The sequence below is a fragment of the Lynx canadensis genome, chromosome A3 (genome assembly GCF_007474595.2).
Source record: "Lynx canadensis isolate LIC74 chromosome A3, mLynCan4.pri.v2, whole genome shotgun sequence".
NCBI lineage: Eukaryota > Metazoa > Chordata > Mammalia > Carnivora > Felidae > Lynx > Lynx canadensis.
Window position 1 is genome coordinate 42,998,559 of NC_044305.1, and position 23,276 is coordinate 43,021,834.

A 23,276-nucleotide genomic window follows, 5' to 3' on the forward strand; every position below is an offset into this window, starting at 1 on the left:
AATTTACACTTATTATGGAAATAAGTGTAAAAGCATTCAAAAGCCGGGGTGCCTGGGTGGCTCATTTGGTGGAGCATCCGACTTCCACTCAGGGCATGATCTTGCAGTTTGTGAGTTTAAGCCCCACGTCAGGCTCTGTGCTGACATCTCGGAGCCTGGAGCCTGCTTCAGATTCTGTGTCGCCCGAGTCGCCCTCTCTCTCTGCCCCTCCCCCACTCACACTCTGTCTCTCTCTCAAAAAATGAATAAACATGTTTAAAAAAAAGTATTTAAAAGCTTTAATTAATTGCTGCAGTTTAATTGCCTTTGTATGTGTGATCATTTAATCTGCTTTTATAATCCTGACCTTGAATTTTTCCAGGATTAAAAAAAATTTTTTATTAATTTTTTTTTTAATTCCAGATTGTCTAGGTGGCTCAGTTGGTTAAGTGTCCGACTTCGGCTCAGATCATGATCTCACTGCTTGTGAGTCCCACGTTGGGCTATGTGCTGTCAGCCCAGAGCCTGGAGCCTGCTTCAGATTCTGTTTCCATCTCTCTGTGCCCCTCCCCTGCTCACACACTGTCTCTCTCTCAAATATAATATACATTAAAAATTTGTTTTTAATTCAATATTTAAAAAATTTTTTTTTTAATTTTTTTAAATTTATTTTTGAGACAGAGAGAGACAGGGCATGAGCAGGGGAGGGGCAGAGAGAGAGCAAGACACAGAACCAGAAGCAGGCTCCAGGCTCTGAGCTGTCAGCACGCAGGGCTTGAACTCACGGAGTGTGAGATCATGACCTGAGCTGAAGTCGGATGCTTAACCGACTGAGCCACCCAGGTGCCCCTTTAATTTAATATTTTTTCATTCCAGTGTAGTTAACATACAGTGTTATATTAATTTCAGGTATGGAGTATATAGGAGGTATAACTTTGAATAATGAAGAATACTTTGAATACTTTTTCTATTACTGTATTTCATTGATTTCTAAGATGCACACTTTTTTTTTAAGTTTATTTATTTATTTTGAGAGAGACAGAGACAGTGCAAATGGGAGAGGGGCAGAGGGAGAAGGAGACAGAGAATCCCAAGCAGGCTGTGCACTATCAGTGACGCGGAGCTCAAACCCATGAAACCGTGAGATCATGACCTGAGCCAAAACCAAGAATTGAACGCCTAACCAACTGAGCCACCCAGGCACCCCAAGATGCACATGTTTTAAAATTTTCGCATCTCTTTAAAAAATTTTTTTTAAAAATTTCACATTTCTGACATCTGGATACATCTTATAAGGGATAGTGTGTCATAACTGATGGCTAGTTTTCTTGTTGTACATAAAATGGTATCTCTTAAAGTCAGTGGGTCTTACATATGATGAAATATGATAAAGCACATTCATAGTATTTAAAATTTTTTATTTTATTATTTTTTAATGTTTATTTTTTGAGAGGGAGAGAGACCAAGCATGAGCAGGGGAGGGGCAGAGAGAGAGGGAGACACAGCATCCGAAGCAGGCTCCAGGCTCTGAGCTGTCAGCACAGAGCCCGATGCGGGACTCAAACTCACAGGCTGTGAGATCATGACCTGAGCTGAAGTCAGACGCCCAACCAACTGAGCCACCCAGGAGCCCTCTTAGCACTTCTTGATTCTATACTTTTTTGTTTCTTATTGTGTATCTCCTTTATCAGGAATCAACTCAGTGAAGGCAGTGATTTTGACTTATTTTCCTCCCATTGTTCTATCCCCAGCTTCTTTTTTTTAAAATGTTTATATATTTTTGAGGGGGAGGAAGGGGCAGAGAGAGAGGGAGACACAGAATCTGAAGCAGGCTCCAGGCTTGGAGCTGTCAGCACAGAGGCCGACGTGGGGCTCGAACTCACAAGCCACGAGACTTGAGCTGAAGTCGGACACTAAACCAACTGAGCCACCCAGGCGCTCCTAAAATTTTTTAAACGGTATGACAAAGATTCCAGGGGGATGGCAGAGTAGGAAGCACCAGAAGTCTGTTCCCACCTAGACAACAAACAGTTGAAATGGCAGAATCTGTCTGATGTAACTATTTTGGATCTCTGGATCTATATTGAAGGCTTGTAACTTCCAAGAGGAGACTTGGAAGGTAAATTGCAGTTGAATTTGGTCAAATTCAGCTGTTAGTAACATTTACCCATTCCACACCCTTCAACCCTGTGTCAGGCAGCAACGCACTTGTTCCCCAAGCAGCTCACACGCAGCTTGTGGGAGCCAGGGTAGACAAAAAGGACCCTGTCCTCCAAATGTCAGGAATCTGTTCTCTGATTGCTGATTGCTGCTTCTCATCACAGAAATGCAGATGAAGAGGTGGGTTGCACCTCCCCTGAATGGTTGCAAACCCTTCTCCCTCTGGTTGAAATGACTTGAAGGAGATTTAAAGGGCTGGCACTCCCCCCCCCCCAACCATTTTATTTTTCTCTTTGTCCCCTTTGTGGAGCCAGACTTTAAAGATAAGACAATCAAAAGTAACCACATATACAGAGGAAATTAGGAAGTCACCCTGCATGCCCAGGGAAAGGCACAGTCTCAGAAATGACCCAGGAAGACCTTAAGTTTATACCTCAGGTTGATCTTTGATACACAGACACCCTACAACAATAAAAACAACAACAACAACAGACACAAAAACCTGTAAATCTCAGAGGAGGAAGAGAATCTGATTTCCAGACTTACTACATTATTAAATTCAAATATCCAATTTCAACAAAAAATTACAAGGAATACAAAGAAACAGGAAAATATGGCCCATTCAAAGGAAAAAACAATAAAACAACAGAAACTGTCCCTGAAAAAGACCTACTGGCGGATCAATAAGACAGACTTTACAACTGTCTTAAAGATGTCCTAAGAACTGATGTGGAGAAAGTCAAGAAAATGTTGTATAAACAAAACAGACGTGTCAGCAAAGAGATAAAAAACCTAAAAAGAAACCAAAAAGAAATTCTGCAGCTGAAAAATACAGTAGCTGAAATGAAAAATTCCCTGGAGGGATTGAGAAGCAGCTTTGAGTGGGCAGAAGAAAGAGTAAGTGAACCTGAGAGTAGGACAGTGGGAGTTTCTGGGTCTGAACAACAGAAAGAAGAAAGATGGAAGAGGGGCACCTGAGTAGCTCAGTTGTTTGAGTGGCTGACTTTGCCTCAGGTCACGATGTCACTACTAGAGGGTTTGAGCCCCATGTTGGGCTCTGTGCTGACAGCTCACAGATTCAGCCTGCTTCAGATTCTATCTCTGTCTCTGCCCCTCCCCTGCTCAAGCTCTCTTTCTCAAATGTAAATAAACATTTAAAAAAAATTTTTTTAAAAAGAAAAGTGGGCAGAGCCTGAGGACCTGGGGAGGCACCATCAGCTGGTGTATGAAAGCAAGTGGAACTCCTCCCCTCCCATATCCTTTGGGCAAGAGGAGGGAGGCTTGGGTAGTTTAGAAAAAGATACAAATGTGGGAGAGGTGCTCTGGGACCAAAACACTGGGGAGGAAACTGAGGTGTCTTTGTCCCCATCTCAGAAAATGCTCATGCCTATTAAAGTTTATATTTGTGGGGTTTTTTTTCTTTGTTTTCTAGCAGATCTTTGTCCCTAAGAATGCTTTTTTCTTTTTGCCTCTTGAGCAATATTTTCCAACTGTTAAGACTGGCCTTCTTATGAAAGACTGTGTTATAGGATTTCTGGTACTTGTTTTTTAGAACAGTTGCCTTTAAAAGAATTTTCAACAGGAATCTGAATAGTTAGCATTTTACGTATCATTAAAAACTTTCAAGAGCACCTGGGTGGCTCAATTGGTTAAGCATCCAACTCTTGATAACTCAGGTCTTGATCTTGGGGCTGTGAGTTCAAGCCCTGCCTTGGACTCTGTGCTGGTGTGAAGGCTTTTTATTATATACTTTTTTTTTTTTTTGCCAAAGTTGGTTATTCCCCCAAAGTTCAACTCTATTTATGAAACACACTGTATAGTTTTATTTCACATTACTATTTGTACAGGCAAATAGGAGCAGACTGAGAGGTGCATCTGACTTCTGGGGTAAAATGAACTGTTTACCAGGGCCAATGATTCTCTTGCTTGCTTTCTTGAGAGCTGGTTTTAATTCACATATAAAAGCAACTTCATTTGGGGCACCTGGGTGGCTCAGTCGGTTGAGCATCTGACTCTTGGTTTCGGCTCAGGTCATGATCCCAGCGTCATGGGACCGAGCCCCACGTTGGGCTCTGAGCTGAGTGTGGAACCTGCTTGAGATATTACCTCTCTCTCTCTCCCCCTCTTTCTCTCCTCTCTGCACTGTCAGTGCAGAGCCCGACATGGGGCTTGATCTCACAAACCCTGAGATCATGACCTGAGCTGAAATCAAGAGTCTGACACTTAACCAACTGAGCCCCCAGGCACCCATGTGATAAGTGTTTTATGAGCTTTGTTTGAATTATTTTGTTTAATCCCCATAGCAACCTTGTGAGTTAAGTTGTTATCCTAATTTTAAAAAAGAGGAAACTGAGGCAGCCAGAAGGTGGTAGACCCAGGATTTGAAGCCAGACAGGCTCCAGAGCCTCTCCCTTGACTCTTATGTTCTGTTCCTTCAAAGGTTGAAGGTTCCATAGCATAACACAGGCTTGGAGTCCTAGAGTATCTGGAGAGTGTATTTTCCACATAATGCCAAAATTGGAAAGCCAATAATTTTTAAATTCTTGGACTCTCCAGGAAGAAGACTTCGACCTGGTGGAGCACAGTAGCGGGTTGCCTCAGTGTGGGAAGCCCCATGTTTTTCCGTTCAGGGGCTCAAGAGTTCGGAGAACCAGGATGGTGGAAGCTCGTTCACAACAAGCCACCAACAATGAAGCCTGAAGGAGAGAAGCTGTCTGCCTCTACCCTGAAAGTAAAAGGTACTCTTGTGAGAACACTATAGCACGTGCTGGCCAGGCCGGAGCCAAGCAAGCATGAGTTTATAAGACCTCCTGCTTGTAAGGCATAGGCCAGCTGCCTCTCTGGAGCTACTCTGCTTGGCAGGTGTATTATTACGACACATTTTGTGTATGCTGTAAATAAATACCATACAAAAAATATTTTAGTATTTCCTAATCAAGTTACCAGTTCTGGAAATGTCCTTTGGTATCTGCAAGGTTCTCTATTTTCTTTTTTCTTTTAATGTTTATTTAAAAAACTTTTTTTTAATATTTATTTTTGAGAGAGAGAGAGAGACAGGGTGCAAGTGGGGGGTGGGCAGAGAGAGAGAGAGGGAGACACAGAATCCGAAGCAGGCTCTAGGCTCTGATCTGTCAGCACAGAGCCCAACGCCGGGCTTGAACCCAGGAGCCTTGAGACATGACCTGAGCCAAAGTCGATGCCCCACGGACTGAGCCACCCAGGTGGCCCAAAAATGTTTATTTATTTTGAAAAGAGAGAGAGAGAGAGAGAGAGCGCGCGCGCGAGAGCGAGCGCACACGTTCAAGGAGGAGGGGCGGAGAAGGGGTAGGAGGAGGGGCAGAGAAGAAGGGCTGGACAGAGCATCTAAAGCGGACCTTGCACCATCAGAGTCAGATGCTTAATTGACTGGGTCACCCAGGTGCCCCAAGCTTCTCTATTTTCAATCTCATTTTGTTTTTACAGCTTTTTATGTGGAAATTTGTAAACACCCACCAATACGAAGAGAGTGGTGTAATCAGTTCCTATGTACCTTTCTCTTCACTTCAGCAGTTCATTGCTGGCCATCTCAGTTTAATTTGGCCACTGGGTGCTTTCCCCCAACCCTCCACCCATTCCACGCCTTGGATTATTTAGAAGCAAATCCCATCATCAACATCTCATTCTTAAACATCTCAGTACTATCTTTAGGAGATAAGGATTCTTTTTCATGGCCTAACCTGATGCCATTCTCCCACTTAAAGAAAACTCCTTACAATCACATATTGGTCTGGGGTTTTTTTAATCTAAAAAATTTTAGTGAGCTTTAAATTTTTAAAAATATATTTGAGAAAAAAATCAAATAGTGTTGAAAAGTATAAAGCCTGACAGTGTCCTCCTCCCCTATACCTGCCTGCAGTTTCACTCCCCAGAGTAACCACTGCTGTGTCCTGTGAATGCTTTTAGCATTTTTAATTGAAAAAATAAACTCATGCTGTAATACTTGTTCTCTATCCCTCTCCCCCACCTTACTAGGAGACCCTGGACATCTTTCCATAGCATTCCATGTAGATCTGCCTTATTTTCTTTTTTTCCAATTGTATCCCATTGAATGACCTTCATAGGATAATATAATAGGCCATTCCCACTATTGATGGATATTTTGGTTACTTCTGCCTTTTTGTTGTTGTTATTTTAAATAATACTATATGTGGGTAAATTATTTGTGATAAATTCCTGGAAACAGGTTGCCATATGAAGGGCATGTTTATTCCAAGTATTAGTGTTGCCAAATCACCCTCCAAAAAGTTGTAATAAAAATTCACACCTTACTAAAAAGGCATGAAAATACCCATTTCCCCATACTCTTGTTGAACATTACCGAACTTTTAAGATTTGCCAATTTCAATAGGCAAATACAGTATTTAATTATTTAAATTTGCATTGTAATCCCTTTTTTCTTGTCAGAAGCACCCCAAGTCCTAGTTTAGGACGTTCATTGTTGAACATTTCTCTATTTTGAACATGGTAATAGGTTCACAATTAAATTAGCAAAAGAAACTAAAGTTGAGATACTTCTCTTTTGGCAGCCTCCAAACCAGCTTTAGATCCCGTCATTACTGTGGAGGGCCTTCGAAAACGGGCAAGTCGTAATCCCGTGGAATCTGCCATGGAATTAAAAGAGAAAAGGTCTCGTACTCAGGAAGCAAAGGACATTAGGAGAGCTCAGAAGGAAGCAGCTGGCTTTCTGGACAGGAGTACTTCTTCGACCCCTGTGAAGTTTATAAGCCGCGGCCGCAGGCCAGACGTGGTTCTAGAAAAAGGGGAAGTGATTGACTTCTCGTCCTTGAGCTCCTCTGACCGCACCCCTCTGACAAGCCCGTCTCCTTCTCCGTCTCTGGATTTCTCTGCCCCTGGGACCCCCGCCTCTCACTCGGCCACACCCAGCTTGCTTTCAGAGGCTGATCTGATTCCAGATGTGATGCCACCACAAGCCTTGTTTCACGGTAAGACTTGCCTTTCTTGGGTCTTTTGTTTTTCGTGTGTGATAGAATGTGTGTATTTTCACTTTGTGGGCGGTGCGCCCTGCATTTCTTCTTTCCCGTGTCTTGATTACACTGTCTTGCACTCTGCGCAGACGATGACGAGATGGAAGGCGATGGGGTCATAGACCCAGGGATGGAGTATGTACCTCCGCCTGCTGGGGCAGCAGCTTCTGGGGCAGTGGTCGGGGGCAGAAAGAAGGTCAGAGCGCCTGAACAGATAAAGCAGGAGGTGGAGAGCGAGGAGGAAAAGCCTGACAGGATGGACATTGACAGCGAAGACACAGATTCCAACACATCTTTGCAAACGAGGACTCGAGAGAAGAGGAAGCCCCAGCTGGAGAAGGACAGGAAACCTAAAGGGCCCAAGTACACCCCCGTGAGCATCTACGAGGAGAAGCTGCTCCTGAAGAGGCTGGAAGCTTGTCCCAGTGCCGTTGCCATGACGCCAGAAGCTCGCAGACTGAAGCGGAAATTGATTGTCAGACAAGCGAAAAGGGATAGGGGATTACCACTTTTTGACTTGGATCAAGTTGTTAATGCTGCTCTTCTGTTAGTTGATGGAATTTATGGAGCCAAAGAAGGGGGAGTTTCCAGGCTTCCAGCTGGACAAGCCACATACAGAACAACCTGTCAGGACTTCAGAATCCTTGACCGATACCAGGTAAGATTCCCGGGGGCAGCAGATGGGGGCGGGCAGGCGGCACTACAGAAGGAGGGGGCGCAGCTGTGCTCGACTGGAAGTCCTGAATGACTTCGGGGAAGAGAAGGAAACAGCAAGGGAGCAAAATAGAAAACTTTCTGGGCTTTGGTTTTTGAAACTATTCGGTATGAATACCCATGATTACAGCCGGGTTTGTTTGTTTCCTTTGGGCATTCAGGACAGAGCCTTGACACTTTCTTTGCCTCTCCTAGTCCCGGATGGGGACTGAGTTTGCACATGGTTTGTGTCATAGCCCTGAGTGGCAGGTTTGTTGAGGACATATGATGTAGCAGACCACGTGCTGAGCAGAATCGGAGGATGTGTAAACATCTGTGTAGTTAGGAGACAACGCGTAGAAATAGATCCGTGTGTGGCAGCATAGCTTGAGAATATTCAGGGGAATCCAAGTCTGTGAGTGCTCCTGGGAATGGTCAATTCCACTCAGAACTTCGAGAATGCGCCTTCCCAGAGCAGGAATGACAGGTCTGATTTCCCTGAGTCTTTGTTAGCACTTGCTCCTAAATAGCCTTTAACTAGTTTTGCTAATCTGATGGCTGTAAAGTGAAATGCATCTTTTATTTATATGTTTCTGATTACATTCTTATATCTCTGCCCGTGAATTGCTAAATAGGATTAAATAATTGCCAAATAAGATTATTTGCAGTTTTCTGTCTTTGGAAACTAGTGGGCTGATATTGCTGGTGTTGTGATCTTATTCTATGAGGTACCGTGTGTGGGGCTTTTTCTTCCACTGTGTTGGGCATGTGGTGTGTGGGCTCTTTCAATTTGAAACTCTCTTAGAGCTCTGGAACATCTTAATTTCCTATATTCTATTTTCTCTCTCTCTCTCTCTTAAATGTTTATTTATTTTGATAGCGGGAGCAGGGGAGGGGAAGAGAGAGGGAGAGAGAATCTTAAGCAGGCCTCACTCTATCAGTACAGAGCCCAACATGGAGCTGGATCTCACAAACCATGAGATCATTACCTGAGCCAAAATCAGGAGCCAGTCGCTCAACCAATTGAGTCACTCAAGCGTCCCATTTCTGTTCTGTCTTTTTGGAGCACACCTATTATTTGGATATTGAACCCTGTACACCAGGGTTTGGCAGGCCTTCTGTAAAGGGTCAGACAGTAAATGGTTTTGGCTTTGCAGGCTACACAGTCTGAGTTGCAACTACTCAACTCTGCTGTTGTGTGAAAGCAAGATATAATGGATGGGCATGGCTGTGTCCCAGTAACACATTATTTACTAAAACAGGCTGGATCTGGCCTGTAGGATATAGTTTGCTGACAACCCCTACTTTTTTTTCCTATTTTGCATCTTGCCTGGGAAGTAGTAACCTGCCTGCCTACACCCTAGAGGTGAATGGGGTGGTCCAGGAGCCTACCATTCAGCTGGAAAACTTCCCTGAGTCTCCCTGTTTTCAGTCCCATCTTGGCTTGGCCAGGTGCTCTGGTGTCCAGAGTGTTTCCCGAGCATCTCCAGACACTCTGGTCTTCTGCCCATGGAGGGAAAGATCATTTCTGGATGTGGGCATTGGGGGTGTAGTTGGAGGCTTTAACCTCTTAGGTAGAGAGACTCTCAGTCCGGAGTCTTCTTGCCCAGTCTCAGTGTTAGCAGGACCTGATCGATGCCTTGTTGCCTTTCCTGAGGCTCTGCGTGTATATCATCCTGCTCCTGGCCTGTCTTCACTGCTGCCTTAAGTTCTGGCTCTCTCGTCTCAGGTGTTTGCCACTTACTCATGTGCTTGGACTGCAGTCACCTGTTCGCCTATTCTTTGTTCTTGTGGGTTTGTCTTTTTAATCCCTGTACTTAATTTTTTAAATTATGACATGTGTCCTGTAGCTACAGAAGAATACATAGGACATGTTATAGTTTATGGGTTAATTAAATAAATACTTTTGTATCTGTCTCTTGGGTTAAGAAACAGAACATTAGCAAAAAAGAAGAAAGAAAGAAAGAAAGAAAGAAAGAAAGAAAGAAAGAAAGAAAGAAAGAAAGAAACTGAGCATACAAGCACCTTAGAAGTTCTGTGTACTGCCTACTCCCTCCCCCTAAGAGGGAGCCGCTCTGAGTTTTTTATGTCACTTTTAGTTTTTAAAAAACTAAGTAGGAGGCACAAATCTAGCTGTGTAAGAAATTGCCACTATTAGATGAAGGCTTCCAGGAGAGAATAAGCTAAGCAATCTCTCTGGGTCATTGTTAAAGATTGAATTGTGTCCCCCAAAAGGATATATTGAAGTTTTAACCCCTTGTACCCATGAATGTGAACTTGTTTGGAAATAGGGTCTTTGTAGATGTAATTAGTTAAGATGAGGTCATACTGGAGCAGGGTAGGTACTTAACACAATATGACTGGTATCCTTAGAAGAGAAGAGGCATAGAAACAGACACAGGGAGATCACCATGTGATGACTGAGGCAGAGCAATGTGTCCACAAGTAAGGGATACCAATGAATGCTGGCAACACCAGAAGGTAAGAGAAAGTGTGGAACAGATTCTTCCCTAGAATATCAGAGAGAGCATGGCCCTGCTAACACCTTGATTTCTGACTTCTGGCCTCTAGAACTGTGGAAGAATAAGTTTGTTATTTTAGCCATCTCGTTTGTGACAAGCCATTGATATGGCAGCCCCAGGAAGCTCCCACAGTCACATTCTGGCTTCAGGTTCCATGACCCCTTTGTAGAGAAGTCAGTGTTCAAGGTCATTAGGCAGTTCTGGGGAGCGTAAGGCTTACCACAGTCTGAGCCTCAGGCAGGGCTGCAGTGTATAACACTCAGTGTGGCAGAAATCTGGGCAGGGACAGTGGGGCCCTCTGTTTCCTGCGTCTGGACTGATGTGGTTCCTTCCAGCTTGTAGGAGGTCCGAGCAGTTGTTTGTGGGGCATGTGTCCTCAACTGATCCATGGAGTGGGCATGGAGGTCGTAGAGGAGTCTCAGAGTACATGGTGAAGCCAAGCTGAGCACCAGTGAGATTCTGGGCTACAATTCCTTAGGTTTTATAGATGGTCCAGTGTACCCTACGATCCAGTAATCACATTGTTTGGTATTTACCCAGAAAATACAAATACATGAATTCAAAGGGATACATGCACCCCTATGTTTATTGCAGCATTATTTACAACAGCCAAACTATGGAAGCAGCCCGTGTCCATCGATAGATGAATGGATGAAGAAGATGGGGTGTGTGTGTATGTATATATATACATATATTTATATACACACAATGGAATATCAGCCATAAAAAAGAATGAAATCTAGCCATTTGCAACAATATGGATGGAACTAGAGTGTATTATGCTAAGCAAAATAAGTCAGTCAGAGAAAGACAAATACTATATGATTTCACTCATATGTGGGATTTAAGAAACAAAACAAACAGGTGAGGGGGAAAAAAGATAAAACCAACCAACAGACTCTTAACTATAGAGAACAAACTGATGGTTACCAGATGGGAAGTGGGTGGGGCAATGGGTGAAATAGGGGATGGGGATTAAAGAATACACTTATTTTTTTAAAGTTTATTTGTTTATTTTGAGAGAGAGAATGAGTATGAGTGGGGGAGGGACAGAGAGGGAGAGAGAGAATCCCAAGTGGGCTCCACACTGTCAGCGCCAACTGACAGGGCTCCAACTCAGGAGCCCAACTCAGGGCTCGAACTCATGAACCATGAGGTCATGACCTGAGCTGAAATCAAGAGTTGGCTGCTTAATCCACTGAGCCACCACCCAAGTGCCCCTGAAGGTACATTTATGGTGAAAAGAATAAAATAAACTGATAAAAATGAATAAATAAAAGATGGTGCAGTGCAGCAGGGACTTATGATAGCCTCTGTAGCTGCCCCTTGAGTGACACCTGTCACCCAGTAGTGGTCCTGGGCTGTCCCTTCACTGGAGACTCCTTTGCCCTTCTTCTGTTTTGAATCTTACCGTTTCCTGTGCCTCATCTTTGCCATGTTGTAATTTTAGTCCCTTGTTTTAGTGGAGCATATTCTTAGTGACTTCCTGAGGAAAGCTGCCTGGGAAGTAAAATCGGAGACCTTATATGTCTGAAAGGCCTTGAACTTAAAGCCAAAATTCCAAGCTAGTGTTGGGACAGGCTGAGAGACAACTTCAATACCAAGAAGCAGTGCTTTCCCTTTGTGAGGGAAAATGAGGCCGAACCTGAGATTCTGTGTACAGACCCATTATCTAGGAGCATCCTTTGACAAGGACCCCCCAACATCTCTTCCTTGAGGTCTTTCCCCCTGGCTAGTCAGTCTCCCAGTCTCAGAACCCTGGTTACCACGTAGAGGAAGAGGGACCTTAGCCTTCAACTTGTACTCCCACCTTCACGCTAGATGAGCTGTCCCTCCAGAGCGCTGGTTACACCTTCTCTAGAGATGGGACTTCCAGACTTCTGTGGGGAGGCAGCCACCTGGCAGCAGGGGATTGAGGATTTGGGAATCGAACTGCTGTGCACACAACTTTTACCTGCTCCTTCTTCTAAGTACCCCATTTATTCCCAGCTCCAGAGGAGTCTGGTGCTGCCACTGGGTTTTACGAGGGTACTGTGGTACAGATTGGGCTGGTTCACACCTAACCCAAAGCCAGCTTGGGAGTTTGGGCTTTAAAGCAGTTAGTATTTATCCATCTGCTTCCCAGATGTTTTTTTCCCCTGATCTTCCTATTTTTGTATGCTTCTCTCCCTTTTTTAGAAGGCTGATTCTGTAGGTTTAGTGGGTTTGGGGAGGGAGTAAAATTGTGCATTTAATCCCCCATCTTAACCTGGAACTTTAGTACCGTTTTAATGCAGCTACACAAGGAGCAGCTCTAAATGCATTTGTTCAATCCATACTCTTTCTTGTTTTCTGATAAATGTAGTCATAGCTATAAGTATCCCTACAATACTGCTTTAGCTGTGACTCATGAAGTGATGGGAGTTTATTATCAATCAGTACTAAGCATTTTGTAATTTTTCTCATTATTTCCTCTGTAACACAACAGTTTGTTTCTTGGTTTGTTTACTTCTTACATATATAGAAATTTTTAAGGTATCTTTTAGTAATTGATTTAATTTCTAATCAAATATGTGTTGTCAGAGAAAGTATATTATGTTGATTCTTTGCTATAAAGAAAGTTGTATGCTCAATTTTTATTCTTTTTGTAGGTTCTAACTTAGGACATCTATTTTTTCTCTTAATTTTTTAATATTATCATGTGGTCTTCCCTTCAAACAGAATATTTTTGTGTGCTCTTATCTGTCTTTTTTCTTTTGTGTTGTTTAGACAACAGTAAACCTCACTAAATTATTTATTCACCCTTACTTCCTATCATTTCTTCCTAGGTTAATTTCTTGCTAGACTACTTCCTCTAACAGTTTTTAAAAATCTGGTCTTTTTGAGTTTAATTTTGAATACCTGTATGCCTAAGAATATCTTCATTTCACTCTTGAATTTAAATGATAGTGTAGCTGGATATAAAATTTTAATTTTGTTTTTTCTTTCAACATTTTGAAATTATTACTCCTGAGAGCCTCACTGTTTGTCTCATTCTTCTTTCTTTGTAGGTGATCTCCTGTTTTATTCTCTCATACCTTGGAAGCTTTCAGAATTTTGTCTTTGTTTCTGATCTTTAATTTTGTTTGCGCATTTAAAGTATTTTTTTTTAATCTCATTTATCGTGTACTTCTCCTTCAGTCACAGGTGTCTTATATGCTAATATGCTGTCAAAAACCAGTAACCTCTGCTTCAGAGCCCAGTACAACACAAGACAACACAAGAGTTTGGGATAAACACAACACAAGAGTTTGGGATAAAAAGAAACAGTAGGATTTATTGCTTTGCCAGGCAAAGGAGGTTACAGCAGGCTAAAGCCTTCAAAACTGCAAGCCTGCCAGGAGCAAGGGTCTGGAGGTTCTATAGGGAAATACAGGATTTAGCCTGTTTTGTCAGGAATTGTGTCTGTGCTGCCAGCCTTGTTTGTCATGTCTTCAGCGTGGTACTGGGTTCCCAAAACAAAAGGCTAAGAAGGGAGGAGAGGAGGTTTCCGAAGAGAGTGAAAAGGTTACTTAAAAAAAAAAATTTTTTTTTTTATGTTTTATTTATTTTCAAGAGAAACAGAGCACAAGTGAGGGAGGAGCAGAGAGAGGGAGACACAGAATCTGAAGCAGGCTCCAGGCTCTTGAGTTGTCAGCACATGGCCCGATGCCGGGCTCGAACTCATGAACTGCAAAATCATGACCTGAGCTGAAGTCAGATGCTTAACTGACTGAGCCACCCAGGCGCCCCAAACAGATTACTTTAAAGTGGAGCTTCACTGGGGTGCCTGGATCGCTCAGTTGGTTGAGCCTCCAACTCTTGATTTTGGCTCAGGTCATGATCCCAGGGTGGTGGGATGGAGCCCTGTGTCTCACTCTGTGCTGAGAGTGGAGCCTGTTTAAGGTTCTTTCTCCCTCTGCCCCTCTCTCTCTCTCTCACTTGCACGTACCCTCTCTCTAAAATTAAAAAAAGAAAATTGAGCTTCACTGAAGCATTAGTGTGAGCATTTAGATTTTTGTTCAACTTTATGCTTTTAAGCAGTTTGATCTTGACATTTATCCTCCTCTTGTTCTCTGAGCTTCCTGGATTTGTGCTTTTTGGTGTGGTGTCTTGATTAATTTGGAAAATTCTCAGTCATTATTGCTTCAAATATTTCTTCTGTTCCTTTCTCTCTTTTCTTTCTGGTATTCCTATTATGTGTATTTTACACCTTTTGTCCTTGTAACACAGTTTTGGATGTTCTGTTCTGGGTTTTTTAGTCTTCTTTTATCTTTATTTTTCAATTTTGGAAGTTCCTCTTGACATATTCTTGAGCTCAGAAGTTCTTTCTTCAGCCATGTCCAGTCTACTAAAGAGCCCACAAAGGTGATTCTTCATTTCTCTTACAACATTTTTGGTCCCTAGCATTTCTTCTTGATTCTTTTTAGAATTTCCATCTCTCTGCTTAAATTGTCTGTCTGTTCTTATGTGTTGTCTGCTTTGTCTATTAGAGCCCTTAACATACTAATCATAGTTGTTTTAAATTCCCAGTCTAATAATTCCAACATGTCTACCTTGTCTGAGTGGTTCTGATGCTTTCTCTGTCTCTTTTAGACTGTGTTTTTGGATGGTTTTTTGTTTTTTTTTTAATGTTTATTTATTGAGAGAGAGTGTGTGTGCACAAATGTGCAAACTGGGTAGGGGCAGAGAGAGAGGGAGAGAGAATCCCAAGTAGGCTCTGCACTGTCAGCACAGAGCCCTTCACAGCTCAGTCCCACAAACTGTGAGATCGTGGCCTGAACCAAAATCAGGAGTCAGACACTCAAACAATTGAGCCAACCAGGTGTCCCCAGAGTGTGGGGTTTTTTTTTTTTTTTTTGCCTTTTAATATGCCTTGTAATTTTTAGTTGAAAGCCACATATGACCTACTGGAACTGTGGAAAGTAGGCCTTTGGTGGTATGGTGGTGAGCCTTCTGTGGTCCTAAGATCAGTTCTCAGTCTGTTAGTGAACACGTGCCTCTGGGCTGTGACCGACACAGGCATGGGATAACTGGCGGGAACTGGAGATGGGCAATTCCCTTTCCACAAGTTGGTTAGGCTCTGATGAAACCCAGTAGGTTAGGCTCTGGTAAAATACTTTCTCTTGAGTGCAGGCCTTGTTAAGAAGACAAAGTACTCTAAAGTATTTTCAGAACGGCTGCTTTTTCCCTGCCGAAAGCCTGAGGGGATTTTTCTTTGATCCCTACCACGAGAACCTGGTAGAGCTCCTGGAGGTAAAAGTCACAAAAATGTGCATCCCCCAACCAGAGTTTTGTCTCTCAGAGGTTTCCACATTGTGTCTCCAGCAATTTGCTTGTTGCTCATTAAGTTTTCCTACTGGTCACTGGTTCCTGGAGGTTTCTGATTCTCTGTATGCACGTGTTTGTCTTTCCAGTTTTGGGAGGAGTAGTGTGCCCTGTGATCTCAATTCTCTGATGGATCCAAGAAGAGTTGTCGATTTTCAGTTTGTTTAACCTCTTGTTAGAATGTATTGACAGCTTCCATTCTCCTTTTATGCTGGACAGGAAACCAGAAGTCTTCTTACATGATTCTTTAATCTGGGAAATTCGGATTTTTTTAAAAGTAGGCTCCATGCCCAGCGTGGGGCTTGAACTCATGACCCTGAGATCAAGAGTCATATACTCTGCCAACTGAGCCAACAAGGTGCCCCCCATCTGGGAAAGTCCTTATCATTGTGTCTTGTGTGTTTTTTTTTTTTTAATGTCTATTTATTTATTTTGAGAGAGAGAGAGAGAACACAGGCACGAGTGGGAGAGGGGCAGAGGGGGAGGGAGGGAGGGAGGGAGGGAGGGAGGGAGAGAGAGAGAGAGAGAGAGAGAGAAAATCTTAAGCAGGCTGCACACCCATTGTGGAGCCCTTTGTGGGGCTTGATCTCACAAACTGTAAGATCATGACCTGAGCCGCAATCAAGAGTTGGATGGTTAACTGACTGAGCCACCCAGGTGCCTCTATCATTGCTTCTTTAAATATATTCCTCCTTTTCTGGACTCCTAATATGGATGTTGACGCATTAATTCTTTCCTTTCTCTCTTCCTTTGCCTTTGTGAAGAGATCCTCAATCTGTCCCTTACTCATTCACTGAGTGCTTTGTTTCAGTGGTCATGCATTTAATGTCCAGTAAGGAGTAAGAGGTCCATCATAACTACACTCATTCCTGTTTCTAGGTTTATTACCCTGGAGTCCATTTATTATGTTGTTTTTTTTTTAAACGACCTTATTGAGATACAATTCATATACCATACAATCCCATTTAAAGTGTACAATTTGGTGGTTTCTGCTATATTCACAGAGTTGGATAACCATCATCATAATTAATTTTAGAGCATTTTCATCAGTATTACTGCCCCGCCCCCCCCCCCCCCCCCCCAGCTCCCAGCTTCTGTAGATTTACTTATTTTGGACATTTCGCATAAATGGAACCCCATAATACATAGTCTTTTCTGACTGCATTCATTCACAACATGTTTTTAAGATTTGTCCATGTTGTAGTATAGATTAGCATGTCATTCCCTTTTATGGCTACTTAATACCCCATTGTATAGGCGTACCACATTTTGTTTATCCACTCATCAGTTGATGGACACTTGGGTTGTTTCCACCTTTTGTTTTTTGGATTTTTTGTTTTGAGTTTATTTTATTCATTTTGAGAGAGAGAGAGAGCTGGGGAGGGGCAGAGACCGGAGGAGAGGGAGAGAATCCCAAGCCGGCTCCGCACTGTCAGCACAGGACCCAACGTGGATCTGAACTCATCAGCCGCGAGATCATGACCCGAGCTGAAATCAAGAATTGGACACTCAGTCAGTTAAGCCACTGAGGCACCCCTGTTTCCACCTTTTGGCTGTTGTGAATAATGCCGCTTGAACATTGGTGTAGATGTCTTTATGTGGACATAGGATTTTATTTCTCTTGGGTATATATCCAGGAGTCGGAATGCCCAGTTAAATGGTAACATTTTGTTTAACATGTTGAAGGACTGCTAGACTGTCTTCCAAAATCACCAGCACTTCATAAAGATCTTGATTTCTCCACACCATCCTTACCAATGCTTGTTACTCTTTTTGATTGTAGCCATCTTTGTGGAAGTCAAGTGGTATCTCGTTGCAGTTTGGGTTTGCATTTCCCTGATGACTGCTTATTTGCTTTTTGAAAATTCTTGGCTGTCTGGTAAATTAATTCTGCTGTTTCCAGTGCAGTTGGTTTACTTTGCTTTCTTTTCATTTACACTCTTTGTTGACATATCTTGTTTTTTTTTTTCCCCCTGTGAAAGAATATTCTCTTGGTGTCACCAGATGCCTTTGCTGGTATAAACACCTGAAGGGAAGAGCAAAAGCCTGGTTCCTGGCTTGACACCCTGTTAGCAAGTTTGAGGCTCCAGCAGTGTCCTGATGTGACCCCTCCAGCTGACACTTGCTGGCAAAGTTGATTGGCCGAGGTCCTCCCAGAGCAGACCTTGCAAGAGGAAGTGGCCTAACTCGGAAGCTCCCCTCCCCACCTGTGGTGCGGAGCCTTTCTCTGCTCTGGTCTGGCCTTTGCCGCCTCACGTGGACCCGGCCACCTTTGGTCCCTCCCTGGGGTTTCTCACAGCCTTTGTGTTCCGTCCTCCCTCTCACTTTTGTGGCATCTTTCAAGACAGATGGGAAGGAACACAGCAGCCCATCTAGTGCTCCTTTTATTTAGAACTAGAAGTTTGACGAAACTCATTTAACATTTTCCAAACTTATTTGACTTTGGCATGCTTCTTTCCCCACCATTTTGTCATTCAGCAAACCTAAGTTGAATACTTCATGTGTGCCAAGCACTCTTCTAGCTGGGGACACCGCAGCAAATTAGGGCAGAAGGTGCCCACCCTATGGAGCGGGGAGGTGACAGGACTAACTCACTAAACGGGATCATTTCCTGCAAGGCGGGTGTTGCGGTGGAGGGGAAGAGCAGAAGGCAGTGGTAACACATTGGATGGGTGCTTAAGGACAGTCTTGTGGTGGAAGTAGCACTTGGCCCAGTCCTGGTCCACAAGGAGGAGGCAGGCTGAAGGGGGTTCAGGGCAGAAGGCCCAGGGGCAGGCCCCCAGGCAGCAGGTAGTTTGGTGTGGTGGGCTGGAACATAGTGATGGCAGAGGAAGTGGGTGGGAGGTGAGGTTGCCGAGGTAACAGGACAGATCCTGTAAGTCCCAGGTAAGAACTTTGAATTGCAAGGGAAGGCCAAATAGGAATTTTGACCAAGGGAAGTGAATTTACTTGTTTTTAAAAGAAGCTCCTGGCTCTGTGTGGAACGTGGGTGATAAAGGCTGAGAGTGGCAGCAGAGAAACCAATAGGAAGCAGCGGTAGTGATCCAGGCAGAAGTTGAAGGTGGTCTAGACTAGGGTGAAAGCAGAGATGGCAAGAAGTTGGGGTACTGGGTAACATCTGGGGAGTTCCACAAAACTGACCCCGAAACATTAACCAGATCGTCTCTCATGGGCCAGTGGTTCGGTGACTGGTATTTCAGTCATCTGTTGCTGCACAGCAAGTCATTCCAAGACTTAGAGGCTTAAAACAATATTTAATATTTCTTCTGATTCTCTGGGTTGACTGGGCTCAACTGGATGGTGGTTCTACCCTGTGTGCTGAAGGCTGAGGTCACTCACGTGGCTGCCTTCAACAGGAAGCTGGATCAAGTTTGGAATGACCAGGATGGCTCTCCTCCGGGCTGGTCTCCATGTGGCCTCTATGCATTCAGTGGTCCAGCCTGGACACCATGGCTGCTGGACGCAAAGAGAGAGAAAGTAGAAGCTTCCTGTCCTCTTAGGGCCTGGGCTCAGGGTCGCAGAATGTTACTTCTGCACTTGGTAATTGGTCAAGGCCTGTCACAGGCCCACCCTCATTCAAGGGGAGGGAACAGACTCTGCTGTTTGACATGAGGAGCCACAGCACCCCACAGGTACAGGAGGAAGTGTTGAGGCCGTGTTTGGACACTACATGCCATAGCTCTGAATTGCCCTCCCAGACTTACTTGAAAATGCTGGAAGAATTTCAAAGTCATCCTTTCAAAGTTTTAGTGTCCAGTTTGGGATAGTAATAAGAGAAATTATAAAGAAGAAATTCTTGCTCTCCTTCCAAGAAAGTTATTTTCTAAGCTAAAGAGCAAACTGACTCTCCAAAAACAACTCAGGTTTCTAAACTTCGTCCAGCCCTTGGCAAACCACTTTATAAGTGTGCCTTTTCATCTTCCATCTGGGCTCTTTGCTGTAAAACCCTAATTGCACATGTTCTGTTACTACACGACTGAGGGCCCTGGGGCAGCACTCCCGGAAACAGACATCTCCAGTCGGGCTCCCAGTGTGAAACCCACCTGTTCTGTTAGGACACTCACCTAAGAAACGCAGACCACCTTCTCATTCGACCCCTGGCGGGGCTTCTCTGCTGACTTGATTTATCTTAGGAATGCTAATCTACATCAGTCTTACCCTTATCAAATTTACTCATTGGAATAGAGACATATTTAATTTATTTACTTCTTAATTTTTTTTTTAATGTTTATTTTTGAGAGAGTGTGAGTAGGGGAGCGACAGAAAGGGGGGGGGGGGAGATGCAGAATTGGAAGCAGGCTCCAGGCTTTGAGCTGTCAGCACAGAGCCCAACGTGGGGCTCTAACTCATAAACCATGAGACCATGACCTGAGCCGAAGTCAGACGCTCAACTGACTGAGCCACCCAGCGTCCCAAGTCATCTTTTAATGAGTCCATACACAGGGGCAGCAGTAATTGGCCCCTACCGCTCTGTGGATAACAGACTGCTCCTACAGTGTGACCCACGTGTCTGTTACCCAGTTGACGCTAGTGCAGGTTAGTATCTGATGACTGGGTTGGTTGTGTTATCAGGCGAAATGAAACTTGCGGAAGCCGTAAATCCAGTGCTCAGTCCTGCATTTCACTCACTTAAATGACTTAAAATTTTTTTTAAGTGACTTAAAATTTTGTTAATTATTTAGATTTTAAACTGTTACAAACGGCCCTAGTTTTTCATATCTAATTTTATGCAAAGGTACCTATGAGGTTTGTACTGAAACTTGAGCTCTCCAAAGAAGTAATACAAAAAGACCTACTTTCTAACACAAAGCAATGTCCTAAGTACTAATTATCTGATAAGTTAAACCAGTCTTTTGAGTGGCTATTTTTACATCACTGGGGTTCCTTTCTCCTAGACTGCCTTGCCATCCAGGAAAGGGTTTCGGCACCAGACCACTAAGTTTCTGTATCGTTTGGTGGGATCAGAAAATATGGCTGTGGACCAGAGTATCGTCAGTCCTTACACCTCTCGGATCTTGAAACCTTACATCAGGTACGTGGGGAAGAGCTGTGATGTCGAGTGTGTTGTGAGGAATGGCATTTGTGGCTTCTCCGCCCTGGTCCCCTGTTAGAGTGAGTCAAGACCAACCCTGTAAGCAGGCGTCGGCACGGACTCTGCGTGCAGTCTGATCCTTGCCTTATTTGAACTGTACGTTTTTTTGCAGAAAGGATGGTCGTTTGACAGAAGTGTAAAAAGCATGAACAAGTTAACACTGTTCGATTGTATTTCATTGTGTTTCTTTTAAATTTTAAAGTTGTGTATATTTAGTAGTCTGTAAAATGAGAACATGGGAGAGATGCCTCACTTGGGCTTATATCTGGGGTGATGATGAGTCTTCTTGTCTAGGCAGTGCTGTGGAAGCCGAGCTGGCTAGGGCCCCCCAGTGCTGTCTTGAGAAAGCGTGTTGTCTTGATCGCCACAATGGCCCCAGAGTCCCAGGATCCTCCTTGCCCAGCACCGCCATCCCAGACCGGCCCCGTGAGAAGCAGTGTGAGAGCCTGCCCCAGCGGCCCTGGCAGAGCTGGGCCATCCCTCCCTGGGCTGTGTCCTGGGCTGGAGCTCTCAGGGTTGAGTCAGGCTGCTGTTTGTTTCCTCACTCTGTTTGTTCAGGCTCCAGCACAAGCAGGCTTCCTGGTCGGTACAGAGGGGTTTGGTCTGATATATGTTAACAGAGCAAATTTTAAATATTTTTTTTTTCAACGTTTATTTATTTTTTGGGACAGAGAGAGACAGAGCATGAACGGGGGAGGGGCAGAGAGAGGGAGACACAGAATCGGAAACAGGCTCCAGGCTCTGAGCCAACAGCCCAGAGCCCGACGCGGGGCTCGAACTCACGGACCGCGAGATCGTGACCTGGCTGAAGTCGGACGCTTAACCGACTGCGCCACCCAGGCGCCCCAACAGAGCAAATTTTAAATTTCATGCCAGAAAAGTATCGTAGCTCTTACCAAGCTCTCTGCCGTATAAAGTAGCAGATTGAAGAGTTTATGTGAATCAGTTGGCTAGGAATAATACTGGGTATTTTTCTTGACTTGAATTTGTTCTTTTCTTGAATCTTGTTCTTCTCTTCTTGGAGGCGTGATTATGAAACAAAGCCACCCAAACTGCAGCTCCTGTCACAGATTCGCTCCCACCTGCATAGGAGTGACCCTCATTGGACCCCGGAAGCTGACGCACCTCTTGATTACTGCTACGTCCGGCCAAATCACATCCCAACAATAAACTCTATGTGTCAGGAGTTTTTCTGGCCTGGTATGTTCCCCCTCCCAAACTAGGCAGATCAGTTTTCTGTCCAGTTCACGTTAGTAATTTTTCTTAAATTAGTGCATGCTGTGTGACTCTAAAACCTTTACTCACAATTTCATTTAGTTTGTCTCTACTCTCATGGAAAGAGTAAAATATGCACACCTCCTGCTTCCCAAGTTCAAGAAGGAGCCAGCAATTAAAGTAATAAACAGTGTTTTTGTATGTTTCTCAGTGCTGCCAGAGTAAAAGATTCATCCTATTTTGCTTCTACATATGTTTAGATACCAGGTAACGTCTACCCACGGTATACAGACTGGTAGTTTGGACATGTTTGGACATTTTTTATTTTTTGCTTAATAATTCTGTAATTTTGTTTACTTAGCTGTTACTTGGAGAGTGTTAGTACAGCCAAAAGGGTTTTTTGTTTTGTTTTGTTTTGTTTTGTTTTTCCTTGAGTTTATTTATTTTGAGAGAGGAAAACACGAGCGGGACTGGGAGAGAGAGCTAGAATCCCAAGCAGGCTCACGCTGTCCGCACAGAGCCTGATGTGGGGCTTGAACCCACAAACTGAGATCATGACCTGAGCCGAAGTCAGACACTTAGCCAACCGAGCCACCTAGGCTCCCCGAAAAGGTATTTTTAAAAAGCCAAATACCCCAATTGCAGACTTTGAAAATAAGAGTAAGCCCAATACGATTTGTCATTTTATCAGTCTTAATATATTGTCTTTCTGAAAACCGAAGCCATCAATTATAGGAGCACATTTTCATTGTTAAATATAAGCCTGTTCTTTGTAGATCTGCCTTACTGCACTGCTTTGAAAGTAAAGGAAAATTACATGTCCTCCAGAGGTTAGATAAGATTTCCTCGGGATTAGAGCTGTGTCTTCTTTGTTGTGTGGTAATCATGTAACAGTGCACGTGGTGGCAGACTTGTGCTCGTTCTTTTAGGAGCTGTATGGAGGCCGAAAGCATTCTGGGAGCATCTACTATTTCTTGACCTTATGCTGGGTTGCCTTCCATACATGATGCATGGAATCATTTTTTGTTTAAACCCCTTTATTGCCCAATGTAGCATTTGTACAAAAGAGCTTATAAATTATACTTGTATGAGGTGAGGAACACAATAATGTGAGTTCTCTGGATCTCTGCTCCCACCCTATGAGGTCTAAGTGTGCAGACGCTGAGGCCCACACATTTGGAAAGGCGTCAGCTGACACACGTTGTAGAAGTGGCTAAGTTCAAAGCCAGAGAGATGTATCCCATTCTAAACCTGGGTGCTCTCTGC

At 43.7% G+C, this 23,276-nt stretch overlaps 1 protein-coding gene across 1 annotated transcript in view; it reads left to right on the forward strand.

The window, feature by feature from the left end:
- Positions 1-23,276, forward strand: part of KAT14 (lysine acetyltransferase 14) — a 38,189-nt gene that overhangs the window by 9,250 nt on the left and 5,663 nt on the right. The window contains 5 exon segments of the mRNA XM_030310152.1: positions 4,696-4,877; positions 6,705-7,121; positions 7,253-7,821; positions 20,599-20,735; positions 21,820-21,995. Of these exon segments, the coding sequence (XP_030166012.1) occupies positions 4,696-4,877; positions 6,705-7,121; positions 7,253-7,821; positions 20,599-20,735; positions 21,820-21,995 (1,481 nt within the window).